The 20,158-nt window shown below is 46.3% G+C and overlaps 1 protein-coding gene across 1 annotated transcript; it reads right to left on the reverse strand.

Annotated features, from left to right (window-relative positions):
* Positions 1-476: 476 nt before the first annotated feature.
* On the reverse strand, positions 477-18,397 carry pax3a (paired box 3a). The gene is made up of 9 exons (XM_068570719.1): positions 18,095-18,397; positions 17,255-17,490; positions 16,686-16,815; positions 16,369-16,512; positions 7,588-7,787; positions 6,926-7,091; positions 6,593-6,813; positions 2,707-2,970; positions 477-1,537 (listed from the first exon to the last, which is right to left on the reverse strand). The coding sequence occupies exons 1-9, from the start codon at positions 18,177-18,179 to the stop codon at positions 1,520-1,522; spliced, it is 1,464 nt and encodes a 487-aa protein (XP_068426820.1). The 5' UTR covers positions 18,180-18,397; the 3' UTR covers positions 477-1,519.
* Between the last annotated feature and the right edge of the window lie 1,761 nt (positions 18,398-20,158).

Genomic DNA, 20,158 nt, shown 5'->3' on the forward strand with positions numbered 1-20,158 from the left:
TATGAAAGGGGATATATTTATAATTTAGTGCTCGAGTGCGGCTCGGTGTTGTCGTCTCATCTGGAGGCAGAAACAGCTGGCAGCTTGAAACGTAAAGAAAGAAGAACTTTTTATTTAAATCCTCGTATAGCAAAAGAAAATATTTTAACTTTCTGTTCAATTTTACTTTTTTAAATTTAAATTTCAAGCAAAATTCTGGAGAGTAAATACTGAAGGATTTATTATTTAAATCTGTATTTATTTATTGCATATGTGTATTTGTCGGCCTCTTAAGTCTGATTTAAAACTGCAAGAATCATTAAATATCCACCCTTTTTAGGTTTTTAATTAAAGGTTTTTTTATTCACAAAGTCTCCATGGTTACTGGCATCCCATAAATGACAGTCAAAATCACGACTTTCTAAATTTTTATATAGTTTATTATAAATAGTAAATAGTGCTGTATTGTACACAAAACTTCTTACAACAAAATCATTTTTACGCCAAAGGAAATGGAAATCATACAAAAGAGAAAAAAATCCTGTATAAAGAACATTGTGTAGGATTTAAGTACTTTAAGCGCACTTAATACAAAACACACAGAAGAGACACAACAGTGGACCAACACTAAATAAATAAGAAATGGAACGAATGTTTGCAAGTTCCTGGTGAAATCTAACTCAACACACGTGGAATAAAAAAATTACCTGTCAAACTGAATAATGTATTCACTGGCAGAGAATTTTTTTTGGCTTAATGACGTCACGACTACACGTTCTATTGTTCATCGCCTGATGATTTCCCCTGATTGATCAATGCACACAACCCAGAATTAATTACATTAAAAAGAGAGAGCATGTTTATTTTAACGGGTATAATCGAGGGCCATTGGATCGGTTTTAATTTACATCACATGAGGTATGAATGTATTGCACTTTCTTTGGGTTGCAGTGGTTTCACTATGACGCCGCCGTGGACTCATGCCGTCCTGCTGCTTTTTAACGCTGTAGTCGTATTTTCATCTCCGGGGTCGTATGAGAGAACCGCATCAATGTACTGGGAATATTATTGACCCTTTAGGATAACATCATCCAACCTTTCGATAGCCATACTGTAAGAATACGCATCTCCTCCTATTGAGCTGGGCCGAGGAAGCTCGGCCGGCTTCCCCGGTCCAGCTCCCCGCCGCTTAATACAAAAATCAAACACAGAATCTTGAATGCATTCAGTCCCCGTCTCCTCCTCCTCTTCCAGCGTGGGCAGCGAGCGCTGCTTGGTCCTCGCAGCGTGACGAAGCGACCGCCAGGTAACAGGAGAGGCCGCGCCTTTTGGTCCAGATTGTTCCAGTCAAGCCGCTCCATCGCCGTTACTACACCTCCACCTGCACTGGTTCCTTTGCTGGAGGAGAACACCTCAACCCCTCCCTCCCTCTGTCCTCCATAATGCAGAGCTTTGGCAAAGGCAGCGGGTGGAAGGTGTTTTTCTGGCGATGGATGTCAGACTTTGCCGGGAAGCCTCCTGTTCAGGCCGTGTTGGGGGTTCATATAATGAAAGGTACCTGAGGAGAGCAAGAAACACAGAAGGAAGGTTGAGTTCATTGAATCGCTCAAGGTTGAGTTAATTAACGCTGCTTTAAATTCTCTGATGGTCGACACAGCAACATGTGAAGTTGAATGAGATGTTGATACGCGGATGTCGATCAGAAGGAGGAGGTGTGTAACACGTGAGAGCGAGTGAGGACGAACACTGGAGTCCCAGGTGAAATGGTGAAATGACAAAACGGTAAAAGCAGGTGAACGCTTTGGGAATCTCCTGCGATATTCTTTGATCTTAATGCGGTCGCTTAAACCGGTCGTAGACCGAGCCCTGGTCTGGATCTGTGGATCCGCTCCACTGATCAATAACAACTCAAAATCTGACCTCCAGTGGGACACATGGTTCTAATCCGGGCCTGCCAAGGGCCATAATCGCCCCCTGTTAAAGAGCCCCTTCCCCTCCTTTTATACTCGCACACACACACACACACACACACACACACACACACACACACACACACACACACACATGCCTGCGCTCACGTCGGCCTATAGACGCACACATTTCCCCCCCAAACCCCCGAAAGCTACACATGGGTCTCTCTCAGGACCGGCTAAATTAATGAAATCAAGATGTTGCCACTGATGGGCCGGTCAACATGTGGTAGTGTACCTCAGATCAGCCCCCCCCCCCCCTCCTGTCAAACACGCTTTGGGAAGTGGCTCCTTTCATTTGTGCGGCCATCTTTGTTACACAGGGGTCATTACATGGCTCCTCGGGAAGGTTTGATGGGCGAGCTCATCACGCGGGGGGTCATGAAAGGACAGCGAGGGAAGATGTGTGTGTGTGTGTGTGTGTGTGTGTGTGTTGGGATGGGACCCGAACATCAGCCCACGTGAGGACCGGGATGATGGTAATGTGAAGTGAGGGGACTGGGCCACTCGCGCTCTGTCATACATGTAATCTTAGCGCGGCGCAGGGTGATTTGAGACGCCGGCTCATCAGAAGGGGGTCTGCACAATTAACGGAGGTTGCGAGTCAGAAAATATAATCTGAAATCACACAGCCCGAGGTTGCAGAGGAACACGACCTCGAGTCAATTATAGATCATTTAAAATCCAAATATATAAATGAAACCCATGAAGCGGCACACAAACAGCAGCGAACACCTCAGGAATGAAGTGGATTCACCTTGCTCTGGCTGTACTGCCCGTACTGATAGGACGGGTGGTGGTCCATGGCGTAGGCCTGGGTGCTGTAGGAGGGTGGGCAGTAGGACTGGGTGCTGGGCAGGGCGGGCATGCTGGTCAAGCCCGGCAGAGCCTCCAGGCGCTGGGAGCCGTGGCAGCTGGCGGCCATGCCGCCGTTGGGCTCCAGGCCGCCGGTCAGCGGCGAGAGGGCGAAGTCGCTCTGGGCCTGATGCGGCACGCCTCCCGGGTTCAACAGGCCCATCACCTGAGGGCAGAAGGAGGGACGCTCGGGGATTAGAGGAGAGCATCATGAAGGCTTACTTTCTTCTTCTTTCAAAAAAAAAAAAAAGAAGAAGAAGTTACAGTTTGTTCATTCACCGCACATTTAAAGTCACTCGCCACTTTACCCTTCACCTGTCACTTTCAAGAAATAAATAACCTCATTATTATTATTATTATTGATCGTTTTATTTTTTATTTTAAACTCATATTTACTGCATCTTTACTTATTTACTGATCACTTGTTTTTACCTACAGTTTTATGCTTTCACTTTGTGTAGTTAAAGGTTCGTTGTTGTTGTTGTTGTTAGTCACTGATATGATGCACCTTCCTCCATGACAAATTCCTCGTTTGTACAACTTTACTTGGCAATTAAACGATTCTGCGTCTGATTCAATTCATACTTTTGTCGCATCATTTAATCATCGCGTTCGCTCCTCTCAGGTGGCCTGAAGTGGGATCTCCTCCTCGTATTTTCTGACATACATTATTTCTGGCTTCCCTCACACATGTGGTTTCCCTTTGCTCTGCTGATTGGAGAGCTGAGGGTGGCTAAAGAGTTCAATCCTTTAGCCCACTAGTGGTCTCTGTTAGAATTATCCTGTCAACCGCGTGGACGTCCAGGATTTTATTTCACTTTTCTTCGTCCTGATCGAGACACTTGTGGGCCTCCGGCGTTGTTTTGCAAATCAATAAAAAATAAGTAAAGACTGATCATAATATAATCAGACAACTCTCTAAACACCACATTGTTGAGAAGGCCGACGGGTTTTAAGAAGAACTCCAACAGATTTGTGGAGCCGCTGATGTATCGGCTCTCTTTTCTTCTTCACTTTCTCTGAAATCAGCGTGTCCTTGTGAGGCCGGGGTGAAGAGGCCAAAGGGTACGTGGGAACAAGGGCTAGGGTGCGTTTGTGTGTGTGTGTGTGTGTGTGAGCAGCCTCTCCCGCGTGTGGAGTTGTGTATTTAACAGTAGGTGTGTATGTGTGTGCGCGGTCATGTGTAATACAAGCGTTTCTCGCTCTGATGTGGAGGGTGTAAGGGTATCGGTGATACATCGCCAACAGCTGCACGGAGGTTTGCGTGAGAAGCAAAGTCACACAAAAAAAAGGCTAAAAAGTGAAGTTAAAGAGGGAACAAAGAGAGAAGAAGAGTTACAGTCCATGCAGGAGGAAGAAGTTCTTAAGAAAAGCACAAAAAAAACACAAATACACAGAAAATAAATGGAAAGAAGAGAAAACTGAAAAAAGGCATCGAATAAGAAAAACTGAGTGATGGAAAAAAAAAGGATCTTTACCAGCTGACATCCAGCTGGAACACATACACACATGCATATACACACACACACACACACACATATATGTATATGCAAACAATACTGAGGCATCCTCAGGTGTCTTTAATGTATAAAAGTTATTATTTCTCCCTCTGCTACGGGTGTGTGATGTGTGATAAACAGTGAAAAGTCTGTCGCATCAAAACTTTAGTATTTATAGATGTAAGGAGGATGGATTACAGAAAATACAAATGCAATTCAGCCACTCATAAATCTCGACGCTGCTTTAAAACCGTAAAATGTGTCATTTTAGAACATTTTGTATTATTTATTGAAATGTTGAAATGCTCAAACGATTGCAAACACAAATGTTTTATTTCCTTCCTCCTGGGTCACGGAGCGGTGTTGCTCCGTATCGCCTTACAACATGGCACATTAGTGTGAGGTGTGTGTCTGTGAGCACATGCCTGTGTCAGAGGGCTGGTGTTTATCTGCACGCTCATGTGTTCACGCACGCCGTCTGCAACCCAAACGGCAGCAGTTCCCCACGGTGTCTGTTTTGAGGTTGTTCCGGGGATTAGGTCTCGGGGGGTGGGGGGTGCAAATCCCGGCCGCTCGCTCGCTCGGTGAGAAAAGGGTTCCTCTGGTATGCGCCAGATCAGCGGTGAGACGCCAGAGAGCCCTCACCACGGGGGCTTCCGACTGAAGCTCCGAATACACAGCTAACGGCTCGGACAACAATATCGCCTATCTGAAGTCAACCTTATCCATATCACCACTCCACGGCGCTCTGAGGCGACCATATCTGGAGGGAAGTGAACTCCTGAGCCTCCTGTTGAACACAGTAGCAGATACAGCAGCTTTCACAGACAGATTTAAGAGATCGCCGGATAAATCCAGGGAGGATTTAACACAAAATGGACCAAGCTGTTTAGCTATTTGAAGAAGAAAAACGAAACTGTAAAGTTTTGGAAGTGCAGAGGTCCTTCATGTTTGGACTATCAATGTCAGAGAATTTAATAAGTTCTCATTTCCATCCTCCTTAATAAGTTAAAATCAGGGAATTAATTATATCCTCATGTGAAATGGAGAAAACTGTATTGCAATATGCATTCAAACAGCTGCAATGAATACATGAATTAAAACAAATTAGCCAACAAAGTGAGTCATTTGCATAAATTACACACTTTGTTACAAGGGGATAGATTACTTCATTCCAATCAATTAAGACACTGGAACATCCTGTGATTACTATTCCAGACCGAGGAAACATTCCAGGCCTCGGCGAGATGAGAAGTGCGTTGTGTACGGAGGTTAATGCTGAAACCATCCGCCAGGCCGCGGCCCCTCTGGCCTCTGCGCTGGAGTTAAAGTCACTCGTGACCCCGTGTGTGTGTGTGTGTGTGTGTGTGTGTGTGTGTGTGTGGACTCACAACACAACGACACACTCGGATACAGGACGATAGCCACGAGCAGCTCTTCAGAGTTTAAAACCATCAACTTCTCCTCTGTCCCTGTACTTTTATCTCTCTACAAACAAAAAAAATACCCGAAGAATTTAAAAGTACATGTGGCTAATTCTTGAGGAGGAAACAACAAATTATAGTCCATAACTCCAGCTGCTTTATCAAAGCAGTGGATTATCTTGCGGCGCAACGCTGCACCCGGCAGCCACAACAAAGATCTCCTTATTTATTTCAACATACATGCACATCCTGAGGCCTTCACACAGCGACAAACCTGCCTGAGGCAGTTTTTTTTATCTGTGCCTGACAGGAGTCTGAGATTCTCTCTCATGGGAATTAGTACCCAGCATGCATTGCATGTGGGCCGGCCACCCTTTGTGGCGGTTAAAAGCTCGTTTTCCGCCTGTTAGTCCATCTTCTGGGCCGGTAGGGAGCTTCTGATGGCCGCTGATGACTGTGTAATCGACCATAATTGTCTTTTCAGTTTTGATTTGTGTCATCATCCCAGGTCCGTACATCCTCTCCTGGTGTCTGGTCCTCTCTAACCTCCCCGAAGACGGACGTTCGCCACATTTTAAATTCATCAAACAACCCATCAGGATAAACAAAAAATTAAAAGCTGCCGTATTTCTTCGCCTAACAAGGTTTTCATCAATGTCACCGCAATGACACCTCACAGGTCACACACACGGTGTGTGTGTTTGTGTGTGTGGTTATTCTTCCATACGGCGCCTGTCATACGCGCCATGAAGAACCATTAGCGCCCTGTTTGCTTGTCTGATAACACATGTGTGTGGACAGGTGTGTGCGAGTATGTAAGCAGGTATTTGTTGTTGTTGTTATAATAACAGACGTGGAGACACACCTGTGGTGAGAGGCTGTTGGCGATGGCGGGGTTGACGGCGTTGTTGTGTCCCGTCGGGCTCACGAAGCTGTCCGAGTATCCCGAGAAGCCGTGGCGTCCGGCCGACAGGCAGTACGCCGAGCCGCCGTCCTGGGAGCCGGCGGCCGAGCCGAGCCCGCTCTGGTGCACCGAGGTGGGGGGCAGAGGCTGCGGCCGGTGGACGGTGCTGGGCTGCTCGGACGCTGCAGGGAATATCAACACATATACTTCAAAATCCCATTTTGGCTTCATCCAAAATGCAAATTTCCGAAGCGCACGTCTTCAGGATGTTCGGGTGTGTTCTGCTCAGCTCACCTTGAGCTAAAGAGGTGGGGGTGTAGGGGCTGTCTGACAGCTGATAGGACTGCAGGCCGGACATGGCCGAGGGGGGGAAACCCCCGGGGATGAGGTGGTTGAACGCCATCAGCTGATTGGCTCCCGCCTGCTTCCTCCACCGGGCTCTTCTGTTGCTGAACCACACCTGAGAGAAGAGAGTTTGATGCTTATTCATGTGCTGACACAAAATAATTGTGCGTGTGTGTGTTTCTGTGTGTGTGAGGCCTCTCTGACCCATTACAGGGAGCTGAACTGATAGAGATCTGAACATCTGGAGCGTGCAGTGAAACCACAGACATCTTTGTGTGCGACAGCGAGTCACTGGGTTCAGAGGGTAACAGTTAAAGCTAATATTAGCACCTTATCTAAATCAGACCATCTATTTTGGGCTCTTAACACACAGCCCTTCTCATACAACGTGGGACAGAAACAGTGCGTCGTCTTCATGCACAGTGGGTCGCAGTGTATCTGTACATGTGGAGGGCATGGGGTCGAGGCCTCTGTGGACGCACACATCACACATGTCTAATGGATTTCACGCCCGAAAGACACACACACACACCGTGACGGGTCGACGGCTCTCTCCGCCGTCGAGGTCGGGTCCTCGGGAACATTTGGGTGTGTCCGTGCGAGCGTCTCACCTGAACGCGAGCCTCCGTCAGTTTGGCCCGCTGAGCCAGCTCCTCCCGGGTGTAGATGTCGGGGTAGTGCGTGCGCTCGAAGGCCCTCTCCAGCTCCTCCAGCTGCTCCGCGGTGAAGGTGGTGCGACTGCGCCGCTGCTTCCTCTTCAGGGGGAGGCCCGGCTCCGAGTCCACGTCGGAGCCCTCGTCCGAGTGGCTGGCTGCAATCGCAAACAAAACAAACAAGCGGTCCGTTACTTCGACATTCGGGGGACTCGAGCTCACGACTTTGGGGTATAAATGCTAAGCTGGGTTGGATTGGAGACAATGGCCGCCGCGTACAACACATGGTGTACAGAGCACATTTAGATTGTGTCCTCCTGCTCCCTTAAACTCCTCAGCGGTTCCTGAGGGGATCAAAAGCCAGAAGCTGCTTGAACACGGATTAGTGAGGACTAGATCTCTCCGGGGCGTCTATTCCCGGGGACAGTGTGTCTCTGCCGGTCTTAGCCATGCTGTGCGCTGTGGCGATGGAGTCCCATAGTGAAGCGCAGGCCGCCTTTTTGCAGGTGCTTCTTAATCTGTTTGTTCAGTTGAAGGCCGGAGAGAGCGACCGGGGAGCTGTGAGGCAGCCATTGGGATCTAATTCAGCAGAAGAAGGGAATCAATGAGGGCTTGAGACTGGAGACAGAGGACTATTGCTGCCGTTCGGGGGGGGAGGTTACCCATCTATTAAATAATGATTAGGCTCCGCAAACTAGCGTGACAGCCTGCCATTGTCCGCCATTACGTGTCTGCAATCCCCCCATCTCTCTCCCTCAGTCATACGCACACTCACAAACATGCATCTGCCGCGTCTCGGCTATGAGGGCTTTCACTCGGCGATGGCGGTCCATGACAATGCGGCAAACACAGATGGACACAAGGCAGAGAGAGTTGGAATCCACTCCCAAATCCACCCCAGAGGGACCTCTTAAACCTCCACGAGGAAGGTTCACTGCACCTTTTCTGAAACTCAGACTATGCAGCCAACACCTCAACCGAGGGAGGAAAAAAATCTCGAAAGTAGACAGACAGGTGGAAGCAACAAAAAGGCTTCAGCAGAGGACTGAAGCTCATCTGTTTCCCCCCCAGACTGCTCATTCTCTCTCTCTCTGCCCTCCAGATCCAAAGCTTTAATTAAAAAGTGCCAAGTCAGACATGAGGGGGGTAGCGGGGATCTCCCTTTGCCTCTGGAGCCGCTGGAGCCGAGCAGGAAATGTTTGTGCTGGTTGCCAGTGTGTGTCTGACCAGGCATTACACAACGGATTTGCCTCCCTGGGAATGCTGCTGTGCTCCGGGCCGCCAGCACACAGGACTCTGATGCTGAGCAGAGCTCTTTATTACATTCGGACCGAGGGCGCCACGCTGGCATCCAGTCTCACGGAGGATTGGCTGGATGCTCAGATCCTCTTGGAACGCGCACTGGGAGTCGGGATGCGGTTTCTTTAGGTAATGATGTGGCCCGACACCAGTTGGAGCACATTGTAAAGCGCAAGGAAAAGGCCACACAGCGCGACGACTTCATACTTTTTCCGATAAGCACATTTTTACTTGCATCAGTAAGTCGTACTTTCATTCATCGGCGCGTCAGCGACACTAAAGCGAAAGCCTAAAACAAACAGCGGGCAAAGTAGCGCGCGATGACATTACCATTTTAATGACGAGGGAGCAGAGAAAGAGAGAACGGAGAACCAATGACGGCGCAGAAACCAGAAGATTCCTGAGGGAGGGAAGGAGAGCTCATAAAGCTCAGGAGAAAGCTCCCCATTGGCACTGTAACTCATGTTAACTGCAGGGTGGGGGTGCATCTCTCCTCTTCGCCCCCTTTATTTCTGTCTTTCCCTCTCTTTCTTTCCCCTCCCTGTTTTTATTATTAGTAACTGCAGAGAAAACACTCCGTCACAGACTCTCCCTTAATGGCAAATGACATTGTTGCCTTTGTCATCCTCTGGCTTGCACTTTCTCTTTTGCTCTCTTCCTCTCTCACTCGCTGTCTTTTTTTTTTTTTTTTTTTGGAAGTGATGAAGCCAAGCCTTTGTATCTTAGCAGGGAAAAGCCTGTGGCAGGCCTCTGTTGGACCGATTACCACGCTCCATCTGTAGGAGCCATCAGGGACGCCCGGGCCCGCATTCAGGGGTCTGTCACCTGCCCAGCAGGGGAGTCCGGGGCAAAGAGGAGGGGGTTGAGGGGAGTTGGGGGGGGGGGCTATAGGGTGAGATGGGGGCTGTAAGGCCAGGGGCTGAGTGGGGGAATGAAGGGTGGGAGGTAGGAGGGGGTGGGGTGGTGGTGGGGGCACAAAAGGGTCCAGAGAAGGGCCACTGGGGGCTGTGGAGGGGCACAGCAGGGGAGCACCCCTTCATCCCCTCCCTCCACGGCCCGAGGGGCACGGAGCTCGGGGGGATGGGGCAGTTGAAGAGGTTGACGCAGAGAGGAGATGTGAGCACGGAGGCACCTGACGAAGATGCTGGGGAAGGGGTGTCGGGTGCCAAGGAGCTCAGGAGAACGGGGGCGCTGGTCATTCATAAAAGCCAAACCTGTCCTTTTCCATCCCGTCCATTCACTGCACTTCTCTCTTTCTGTGCGCTCACCCGTCGCCGCATCCACATCCCTGACGTCTTCAAACAGAGCTCTTATGCTGCGGTGGATTGATGTTAAGGCGAGCTGAGGCAGCAGCGGACTCGGGAAGGGTCGTTCCCACACATTCCCCGCGACAAATGGCAGAAGAGGATACTAAAACACACAAAGGGAGGCCTCGACCTCCTTACTTAAACACCCAAATCAAATTTTACGCTGCAGCTAAAAGCACTAGGGAGCTGAAAATACTCCAAAGCTGCTCACAGTTTGGCCGTGGCCCTGACAAGAATCTTAATAGAAAGATAGATTATTATCCCTCGAGCGGAAATTGGGGCTGCTGGAGAGTTATCCATAAAACAGACGTTTCAAAACAAAGAAAGGTGTAGACTAATAGCAAGCCAGTTTAGATAACGTGGTTTAGAGTAATGGAATTATTGAACATAATCTGAAGGGGATAGAAAGTCTTCAACAAGTGAATGCAACAGGTTTCTTTCCCTGATGACTCTTCAATTAAATGAAAAACAAGCGTGTGTGTGTGTGCACAAACACAATGTGCACAAACACAATGTACACACACACGCAAAGAGCAGCAGAAGAAGGACGGCGCTGCAGACCGAACCACAGCCATGTATTGATCACAGGAGACGGCCGGGAAGGGAAGACAAACTGCAGAGGGTCACAGATGTGAACGTCCAGTCCCATTAGCTTCACCTGCCTCCAACAGGCCCGAAAAAAAAACAAGTGAAGATTCCAACCGCGAGGATAAAGACTGCTCTTGTTTACTGCGAAGTCTACATCGGCCAAGATTCGCCTTGCCAAGCATTCACCCCCCCCTCCCACGAGTCCAAGTGACGTTAATATGAAGAGGCATGCACAGAGACGCACACATCCATGTCGACGCGCGCAAAAAATTCGTAACTTGAAATGGCAAAACGTGAATGGAGGTGGAACGAGTGAGAGGGAATCGCAATAGGTATTAAAAGGGAAGGGAAAGATGCAAGAAATTGGGAGTGGAGAGAAAAAAGGGTGAAAGGAAAGCAGAGGGATGAACGGCCTCAGCGAGAAAGAGAAAGCGAAGCGGAGCATATGGGGCAGTTTATAGCCTCGTCGTGGAAGGGGCTGGCTCGCCCTTCCTCTCGGGGCCGTTAATAGAGAAGGTAATTGAGCTGGTGACATGTGTTCGCAACACAAAACAAAGGGCAGAAGAGACAAATGAACTAGTTATTTGCCCAGGGAAGTAGATCTGGCCCTTTCAGGCCACGGAGCACAGTGCGAGTGGGCCACTGAATAAAATAGTGGCGCGCCACATCGAGCCAGATCGAGCAGATGCACCGGAGGAAAAGAATAGTTAACTGACAGCTTATGGGCTCAGCTGGGGTTAACAGTTAAGGGAGAAATGGGAGTGAGTGGGCTGCTCACTTGACTTGCTAAAGAGCCCCCAGGATCCCGCAGCTGCCTGGGAAAAGAGAAGGAGGAGGGGGGCAGATATAGAGAAAGAGAGCCAGAGATGGCGATGGGATGGACCGAACAGAAATGAAGTGAATAAACGCAGGAGGTTGGCACTTAACGGACAAAGAAAGAGCCGGCGATATGACTTTGAAAGATGTATCTCTGTCTGATATTGGTCAGGTGACAAAAAGGCCACAAATGGTCCTTCATGGCGATTATGTGTGCCCAGTGTGCGGCGGTTATTATTTAGTTCCACCGGGGTGCAGTTAAGGTGACAGTTTCACGGTGGCATTTCCACCCTCGGGGCGCGGACAAAGCGGCGGCAGAGAACCCACGCCGGGGACAAAGCAACAGGCCGGTCAGACGGACGCTAACCAGCAGAGCTCCGGCTCGGAGACGCCGGTTACCTCGCTCACAAGGACCGGCGTCCTCTCTGAGAACCACAACGCCTGGGCTTGAATTCACTCGCGCGTGCATCTTAAAAGTGGAGTGAAAACACCGATTCGCTGATCTGAGTTCAGGGAGTCGGTCAGTTGTCATCTTTTCCCAAACATTATTGTAACCTCCCTTTCCCGGGGCCTGATGGTTTTAACAGTGGAGCGACCCCGAGGTCGGCCTCTGACCTCCTCACAGCTCCTGGAGACGGCCTCGCCGGTGAACGCGCAACAAATCTTCACACACCGAGAGAAAAGCCGTCCTCGCATTCCTCGCTTTCCTTTCATACCTTACAGTCTCTCAGTGGATGTGTGTTTCTGTTGCTCATGGCAGCTTTGTGTGCACTTCACTCGCTCTGATGCCTGCGTTTGGACAAATGTAGGAATTACATTCCAGGATTTATAACATGTATTTTTTTTAAATATCTTGTGTTTTACATTTCTGTTATTTTTCTTGTAGGTTTTCTTTGTTTCTTTGGGGGGAAAAAGACATTAATCAAAACAGAAGCAGGGCTGTGCTGGCGTGTCCATAATGTGCAATGTGCTGGACGAAACGGCTCCACAAAAAGTGAGGCTAAACAAAGTTAAGTGATTGACAACGCTGTCTGGCTTTACTCAATTAACTATCCTATTGTGCTCCTCTTTGCAGAGTCCCCTCGCCCCCGACCCTTTTCTCCTCTCACTCCTTTATCCTCCCCATCACAGAGTTTTGCTTGGCTAATACTTCCAAGGAAATAGAGAGCTCTTTTTCTCCCGGGGCTCCTCTCCTTGACCTTCCATTGCTCGCCGCTTCTCTTTCAGTCACTTCGCAGTGTCTCTGGGGTTAGTGGGGAGAATGCGGAGAGTACATCAGCGCCGAGGGGCCGGCTCGGGGCAGGACCCCGGCCCATTACTTCAAAGTTGGCCTGCATTCATTAATTGTCCTTTGAATTAATATTGGAGGATCACAATGCGGGTGCCAACAGAGAAAGAGGCTTTAATGAAGCATAGAGTCTGCATTCAGTTGCAGATCAGCCAGTGTGGATTTTGTCTCTGGCCTTTTGAATCGCGCCAACACAGAACGTGAAAGTGTTGAGGAGTTATTTTTTGAGAAGGGGCCGTGAGCTATCTGTCTGTCTATCAAGGGAAGACACAGATGGAGTGATTGATGGTTTGTTTTTCACTTAACTCTCCGCTAAATATTCACTATTAGCGCAGCGACGAAAAAAAACACAGTGAAGCCCGAATATGAAATTCTCTGAGAGGAAAATGGAGACGTGGTTGCAGCAGACATTCCTCTGGTCACATCGAGGCCTTCTGTCTCCTCTGAACCTTCAATCTTCAGCTCAATTCACCGTGGAAATGCAAGGACCCCGAACGAGGCACAACTTGGAGGAAGCCATCGTCTTTCTCTGTTTCCAGCTGCGGGTTGTTGTCGTGCCGCTGGCTGCTTCTGCGCGTGAAACGTATCGTTGTGTGTCCGCAGACGTCTGACGGGAATATAAGTTATGAAACTTTAACATCGGATTGGATGGCCTGCGTGTGGTGGCAGCTGCTCGTGGAAGTTTGTCATCACTTTTTCCCCCCTCGGAATATATTACCAACGAGTTTGAACCGCTTTAAAATATGGTAAAACTCCCAAACACCAATATGATCTTTCTGCTCTCCTATTACGGCCTAAATTTCCTTCTCCCTAAATCCATGCCAAAGTCACGGGGAGCCAGTAACCCAGTTTATTTACACAAACAAAGTCCTCCTCAGCTCCTTTGACAAAAGCAGCTAAATCTTTCATGTTTTGTCAGCACTTGATTCCTCCTGTCCCTCTGGCTATTTGCCTGCCGGCGGACAATGGAGGCAGGAGAATGGCAGCAGATTGTTGGAATGCACCTCAATGAAACCAATTATTACATGTTGACTGCGTTCACCATGGCAGATTTGAAAGAACTGGGCTCATTCAATTTGGCACCGCAGGATTCCCTTTAAAGAAAAGTTATCCCTTTGACTGTTTGTATTTCTGAGCTTTCTTTTTCTTCTTCTTCTTTTCTTTCTTTCACCCCCGATGCCATAAATGGATCCTGCGAGAGTAGCTACTCCTCTTTCATGACTTTGGTTACTTTAATTAGTTAAATGAGGCTAAAGCGCTAATAATAAATAGAGGAAATGATGCTATCGATGAATTAACTCATGGCAGCAATAAAAACTAAATAGTGGCTTCGTGCAATGTTCAGGTTAAAAGTATCAGAGAAACTCAGAGTCCTGCAAATGTGATAAGTGACAGAAATAATTCTTCTGCAGCTTGCAGCTCAACCATGCGTGCTGTTTAAAGGAGTAAAGTCCACCTCCATAACTCAACAGTTAAAGGAGTAGTAAACAACTTAGCATCAGATTCATCCCAGCAAGCATCCTTTTCCCACAATGCTCCAGCCTGCTAATGCCATGCAGACCCGGGGCTGCCCGTATACTTTATCCCACAAACCTTAGCAGTCCTTTTCCCAGACAAATAAATCTAAATGAGTCAGCTTTGATCTTAGCACTTAAGGAAAGACAACAATAGTGGTGGAGGAGAAAGGGGCAGAGAGCAACAGGCCTCTCTCCACCGCAACAATAGCCTCTGCAAACACCTACTTAATCAATATTTGGCCAGAAGACACTCTCTCAGTCCCCAAACCAGCCTTTTCACATTCTAATGAAGAGCTCTAAAAGAGAAAAACAACAACTACTTCCACAAAGAGACACAAGAATGAAATAGTGCTGCTCTGTATATCAATGGGGGGAAAGAGCCTCAGAGCTGTTTGCATGTAGGATGTCACCTATTGGGTGTAAAATGGATCATGGTATTTGTTTGCTTTATACAAATTCATACCAGCTTTAAAGTGTTAATACAAAAATATATCAAAATGTTTGCTTTTTTCTCTCTTATTTTCACACTTTAGCTTTTTGAACAAATAAAAAACACATTTAAAGATCAACAAAAGTGCAAAGCAGAGTCATCTGAAGCTATAGGATGCTTCCTAATTATCAATAAGTAATCTGATTATTTATTCAAGTTGTGTGTTTGTTTTGTCAGTAATGAGTTTGAGAAGTTAGACCAGAGATCCTGGAGATGTGTCTCCCTGAAAGAAGGAAGGGAAGTGCCCACAGATACCGCCTGAATGCGCGCGCCCGGGGCGGAGAGGAAAGGGGCGGACTCTGCCCGAGATGAAAGTGGAGAGAAATAAAAGGTTTGGGTTTAATCTAGTGGGGAGAAGGGTTTCCCCGCGCTCACTGGCTGCAGGCGTCACGCTCACTGCGCAAAGACTGTGACAAAAGCTCCGTGCGCCAAAGTAACGGCACCTAACGCGAGGCCTGCCGGGAGTTCACGCGTCAGACCAACGCGCGGCGGCGTCGTGCGTGATTTGTATTCCTCATCAAGTGTATTTACACGAAGCAATGAAACCCAAACCAAGCTGCACCAGTTGTTGCCATGAATGAATCCGCTATTGCCAAAACACCGCAACTGTTGCTCGATGTAGTCATCAATAATGAACTGCAGGCTGCGTCGTGTCTCCAGCAGCAACTTCTCCTCCTGCAGCAGCTCTCCTCAGACCCCAACAGGTCGTAAATCAACAGGTGTTTGCTTAAAGTCGGCGCGGTTTCCCCCGATTTTTTTTTCTTCTCAATGAAAAAGTGATATCAGGGAAAAAGCCCCAGAATTGTCAGATTTCTTGAGCAGTCTATAAAGCAGGTCGCACCGGGCCTATTGGTGTCCCTGAATAATTCATCGCTCATTGCGGGTTCATAATGTCTTCTCCCGGCCTTTTGTCAGCGCAGTTTTTTCTCCCTTTCTTCCCCGTTTTGAAAGGCCCTGGCGTCTTTTTGTACACCACTGAGCCGCTCACTGGAGTTTGGCTTTTGTGCTCGTCAAACTGAGGTGTGAGTCTCAATGGACTCTCCCTGCTTTGTCCCGTGAAGTTCATCCTCAAGTGTCCGATTGTGTGTACAAAAAAAAAAAAAAAGGTTTCTCAGGCTTGGAAGTTAGACAAATGTTTGATTATCCACTTAGAAAAAAAAACTCTGCACATTTTGTTGGAGCCTAAACGCGTAAACACCTGAACTTTAATGTATTTCACTGCTTTGTGCAGGTTAACTAAAACAGTTGGCTGTGATACATTCCATATCTATAAATCCCATTTAAATTAGCACGTTGCCAATTATTTTGTATTGTTTTTATAATTATTATTGAAAGTTTTCGAGCTGACAAGCAAAACGCAGCCATCCACGTGGAGTTGCATTCATTTGTAAAGCTTAAAATCCCTTTTTAATAAAGTTATAATGCTGCACTTACATCGGTCTCCCAGGATGCCATCGATACTGTGTTTAGTCCGTGGTTCGTTTTCCTCCATCTCCCTCTTCACCACATCATCATCCTCCTCTTCATCATCACCGGCTCCGCCGAATTTGGAGCGCATGATGCGGCTGATGGCGCTCACTGAGAAAACACATGGAGAATTATTAGAGTTACACAAGACAACACAGGAGGTCCTTTTAGAGGCTGTGCTTATAAAACCCAGTCTAATTAATTAATATGGCATTAACGTTGAGTTTATTCTTCATGAAAGTGAAGAGGAAATGTTTTATTTCTCCTCCAGAAGCTCTCGTTACCTGAAGGAACGTTGTTCCGGTCGCAGACTCCATCTTTCAGTAACTTGTCTCTGATTTCCCAGCTGAACATTCCCGGGTTTTCTCTCTTGTACTCTTCGATTTTCTTGTCCACCTCTGGAGAAGAAGTTTGCTTTGACGGGAGGAAGGAAGGAAGACAAGTGTGTCATTTACTTTATTTAAAAAAACGTTTAGCTTCAAGGTTTACAGGCAGAACAGTGTAATTATTTACCACATTTAAGACGGTGGATGGAGTTGTGACAACAATTCAGGATCTTAAAGTCAAACTTGTTTAAGTTGTAATATGTGTAGATAACTTTTATACACAGTTAAACTCCATGACCTTGTTTAGATTTTTTATTTTGTATTATAGATTTTATGTTTTATTAATTTTTTTAGCCTCTGCGTTTCACATTGTCCGTTTTTAAAATGTGAAAACATGCAATTAAAATCCCATAAAATCAAATGACTCCTCAAAAAATTACTTCCGAATTTCCCATCACTTTCTTCACATTTGTAGTTTTATGGAGAATTTTCCCAGAAAGCACCGGGCCTCGCCCCGCGCCCCTCACCTTTGGCTTGCTGCCTCCGATGGCCCCGGGCCGGATGGAGCCGGTCTCCTGGTACCGGCACAGGATTTTGGAGACGCAGCCGTGGGACACGCGCAGCTGGCGGGAGATGACGCACGGCCGGACGCCGTGATGCGCCATCTCCACGATTTTATGTCGGATGTGGTTGGGGAGAGGTCTTCCGTTTATGAAGACGCCGCCGAGCTGGTTGACCCGACCCTGTCCGAGCGGAGTGGAGACTGCGCGGCCGAGCGCGGGATGCGGTTAGTTGGGAGCTCGTAACGTGTAAATAAATGTGTGTTGCGTTCAGGAACCAGTTCAGTTTGAGTGAGAAACTTTAAACCTGAACCTTTATACCTGTTGGATATCATCCACGAGCAGAACACTTTTAAAGTGCCAGCAAATATAGAAAATCATCTATATTAAATTACATTTTGCTAAAATATAAATATAAATGTAGTGCAAGTAGCATGAGAAAACAAAATAATTTACTGTCCAACAATTGTCAGTCATATCTTTCCAAATTAATGTGTTACATTCAGATGTGATACCACTTTAAAAACAATAAATAATAACATAAATACACACTTTAACAACAATGAATTAATTTAAACACAAACAGGACGTCGTGGAACTGGAAACATCAACTTTACGGGATGTTTGTGTTTGTTTTCCAACAGGTAATTCAAATAACTTTTAAAACAATAAGATTAAACAGGATGTTAATACGACACTTTTTACAGGTTAAAAGCTTTTCAGAACTCAAGTTTGTCAACTTTGCAGAAGTTGTGGAACAGTTGTGTTTTCCTGGGCTCGGGAGCAGCAACTGGTGGCAGCTCTTACCTTCCAGAGAGTATCCTGCCCGCGGGTAGTTCTGGTGAGGAGTCGGCCTCATCATTCTGGGTAAACCTCCTGCCAGCGCTGTCATGGTCCCCGACTCTCTGTCAGGTAACAGATTAAACCAAGCTGCCTGTGTTTGTCCCTTTTAATCCCACCAGATGCACCCTGTTGGTCGTCGCAGGTCGTCTTCTCTGCAGCCTGCTGCTCCTTCAGGAACAGGTGGAGGAGCAGGAGGAGCAGGAGGAGCGCACTGGTATCCAGATGCGGAGCCGAGGTGAGACTTTAAATCACAGAGCAGGTCGCCGACAGTCCTGCGAGGATTGAGAGGATGGATGCGAGTCAAACATTTTATCTGTACTCGCTGTCCCCTCTGACTCCGCGCTGCGCCTCCTGATTGGTCAGAGACCCGGACGTTGGGAGGCCGAGGCAGCGCTGTGATTGGACGGCCGAGCTCCCTTCAGTCTGATTGACCCCACGAGGTCAGTGCGTGGTGTCACACGCTTCTGCTGCTGCGCACGGTGCTTTTTACGAAGCCAAACTCTGACTAAAACCAATAAAAGAACTATATTATTTAATATACACATACAGTAAGAGTAGATGTTCCTTCCAGAGCTGAAATATAAACGTTGCTGCTCCTTGTAGCCACATCGTGGTATCAGGACACTGTTGGTGGTATAAATAAAGTTTATGCAGAAGCTGCAGCATGAAGACAACACTGCATGTTGACTGTTTTTGTATAAAAAATACATTTAAAAAACTGCTGTAGAAAATATGAGATGTTGTATAAACAATGTTCTTTTCGCTTTCTGCAAGTTTCAACATCGACAGAGATGAACTCAATCTTATTATTATTATTATTTCCCTAAATAAACATGTGAAGAAAAAGTAACCATTGTTATTAGCATTATTATGATAAATAGTAGTGGTTGTAGCTAGTTGATACAGTTGTAGTCTGTATTATTTAACGTGTTGTTTTTTAATTGTCATTATTAAATTATTTACGTTAAAAAAAATGAAATAAGCTAATTGGAAACATTTGGATTTGTTTTCTTTTTTTGTTATGAGTTTGACTTAACCAGGAGATGAGAGGTCACGACGTTACGTGAGGATATTTATATTTATATCTATAGAGAGCAGCATGAGAGCTGCAGCTCCTCAGTGATGAATGTTGTGAAACGCGCGCTCGGTTTTTGTGCAGAAACGCAACAACATGTAGAAACTGTTCATCACCGATATGTGATGACTGATTAGGCACGTGACAATTATTTTACCGTGGATGAAGTATGATATCCTGAAGGTCTTCTCGTATATTATTATTAATATTATTATTATAGTTATTAATAATAATAAACTTTAGACTACATGAGACAGTTTACATGTTAAGTTCCCAATGGAGTCCAGTGCATCTGCAGTCAATTGTAAAAAAAAAAAGATGCGTATAGTCACTTTGTAAAGTGAGTGGCATGATATGATATATGACGTTAATTATGTTTTATGATTAGTTTCCATTAAGTGTTCTACAATGTCGTCTGAAACGTGCAGTAAACACGTTAGAGAGGCAATGTGTCCACATATATATATATATATATATATATATATATATATATATATATATATATATATATATATATAGAGAGAGAGAGAGAGAGAGAGAGAGAGAGAGAGAGAGAGAGAGAGAGATATATATATATATATATATATATATATATATATATATATATATATATATATATATATATATATATATACACATATATATGTATATGTTTATATATGTATATGTATATATATATATATATATATATATATATATATATATATATATATATATATATATATATATATATATATATATATATATATATATGTTTTTTTTCCTTTAATAAAAGTAAACATTTCCCTGCAGCACGCTGCGCGTCAAGAGATAAAACGCGGATGCGGCGGAGAGGACATGTTGTTGTTGTTGTTGTTGTTGTTGTTGTTGTTGTTGTTGTTGTTGTTGTTGTTGTTGTTGTTGTTTTTCCAGCACTCCCTAAAGCTCTGCACGGTCATCTCGTCGTTGTTGGG

This window comes from Clinocottus analis, unplaced genomic scaffold (assembly GCF_023055335.1).
Source record: "Clinocottus analis isolate CAN_PGR_092001 unplaced genomic scaffold, fCliAna1.0.p SCAF_11, whole genome shotgun sequence".
Taxonomy (NCBI): domain Eukaryota; kingdom Metazoa; phylum Chordata; class Actinopteri; order Perciformes; family Cottidae; genus Clinocottus; species Clinocottus analis.

Coding starts and splice junctions, on each gene's coding strand:
- pax3a (XM_068570719.1), bottom strand. CDS start 18,179: ATGACAGCGCTGGCAGGAGGTTTACCCAGAATGATGAGGCCGACTCCT. Junction 17,491..18,094: donor GGCAGGATACTCTCTGGAAG/GTAAGAGCTGCC, acceptor TCGGCCGCGCAG/TCTCCACTCCGCTCGGACAG. Junction 6,814..6,925: donor CCCCACCTCTTTAGCTCAAG/GTGAGCTGAGCA, acceptor TATTCCCTGCAG/CGTCCGAGCAGCCCAGCACC.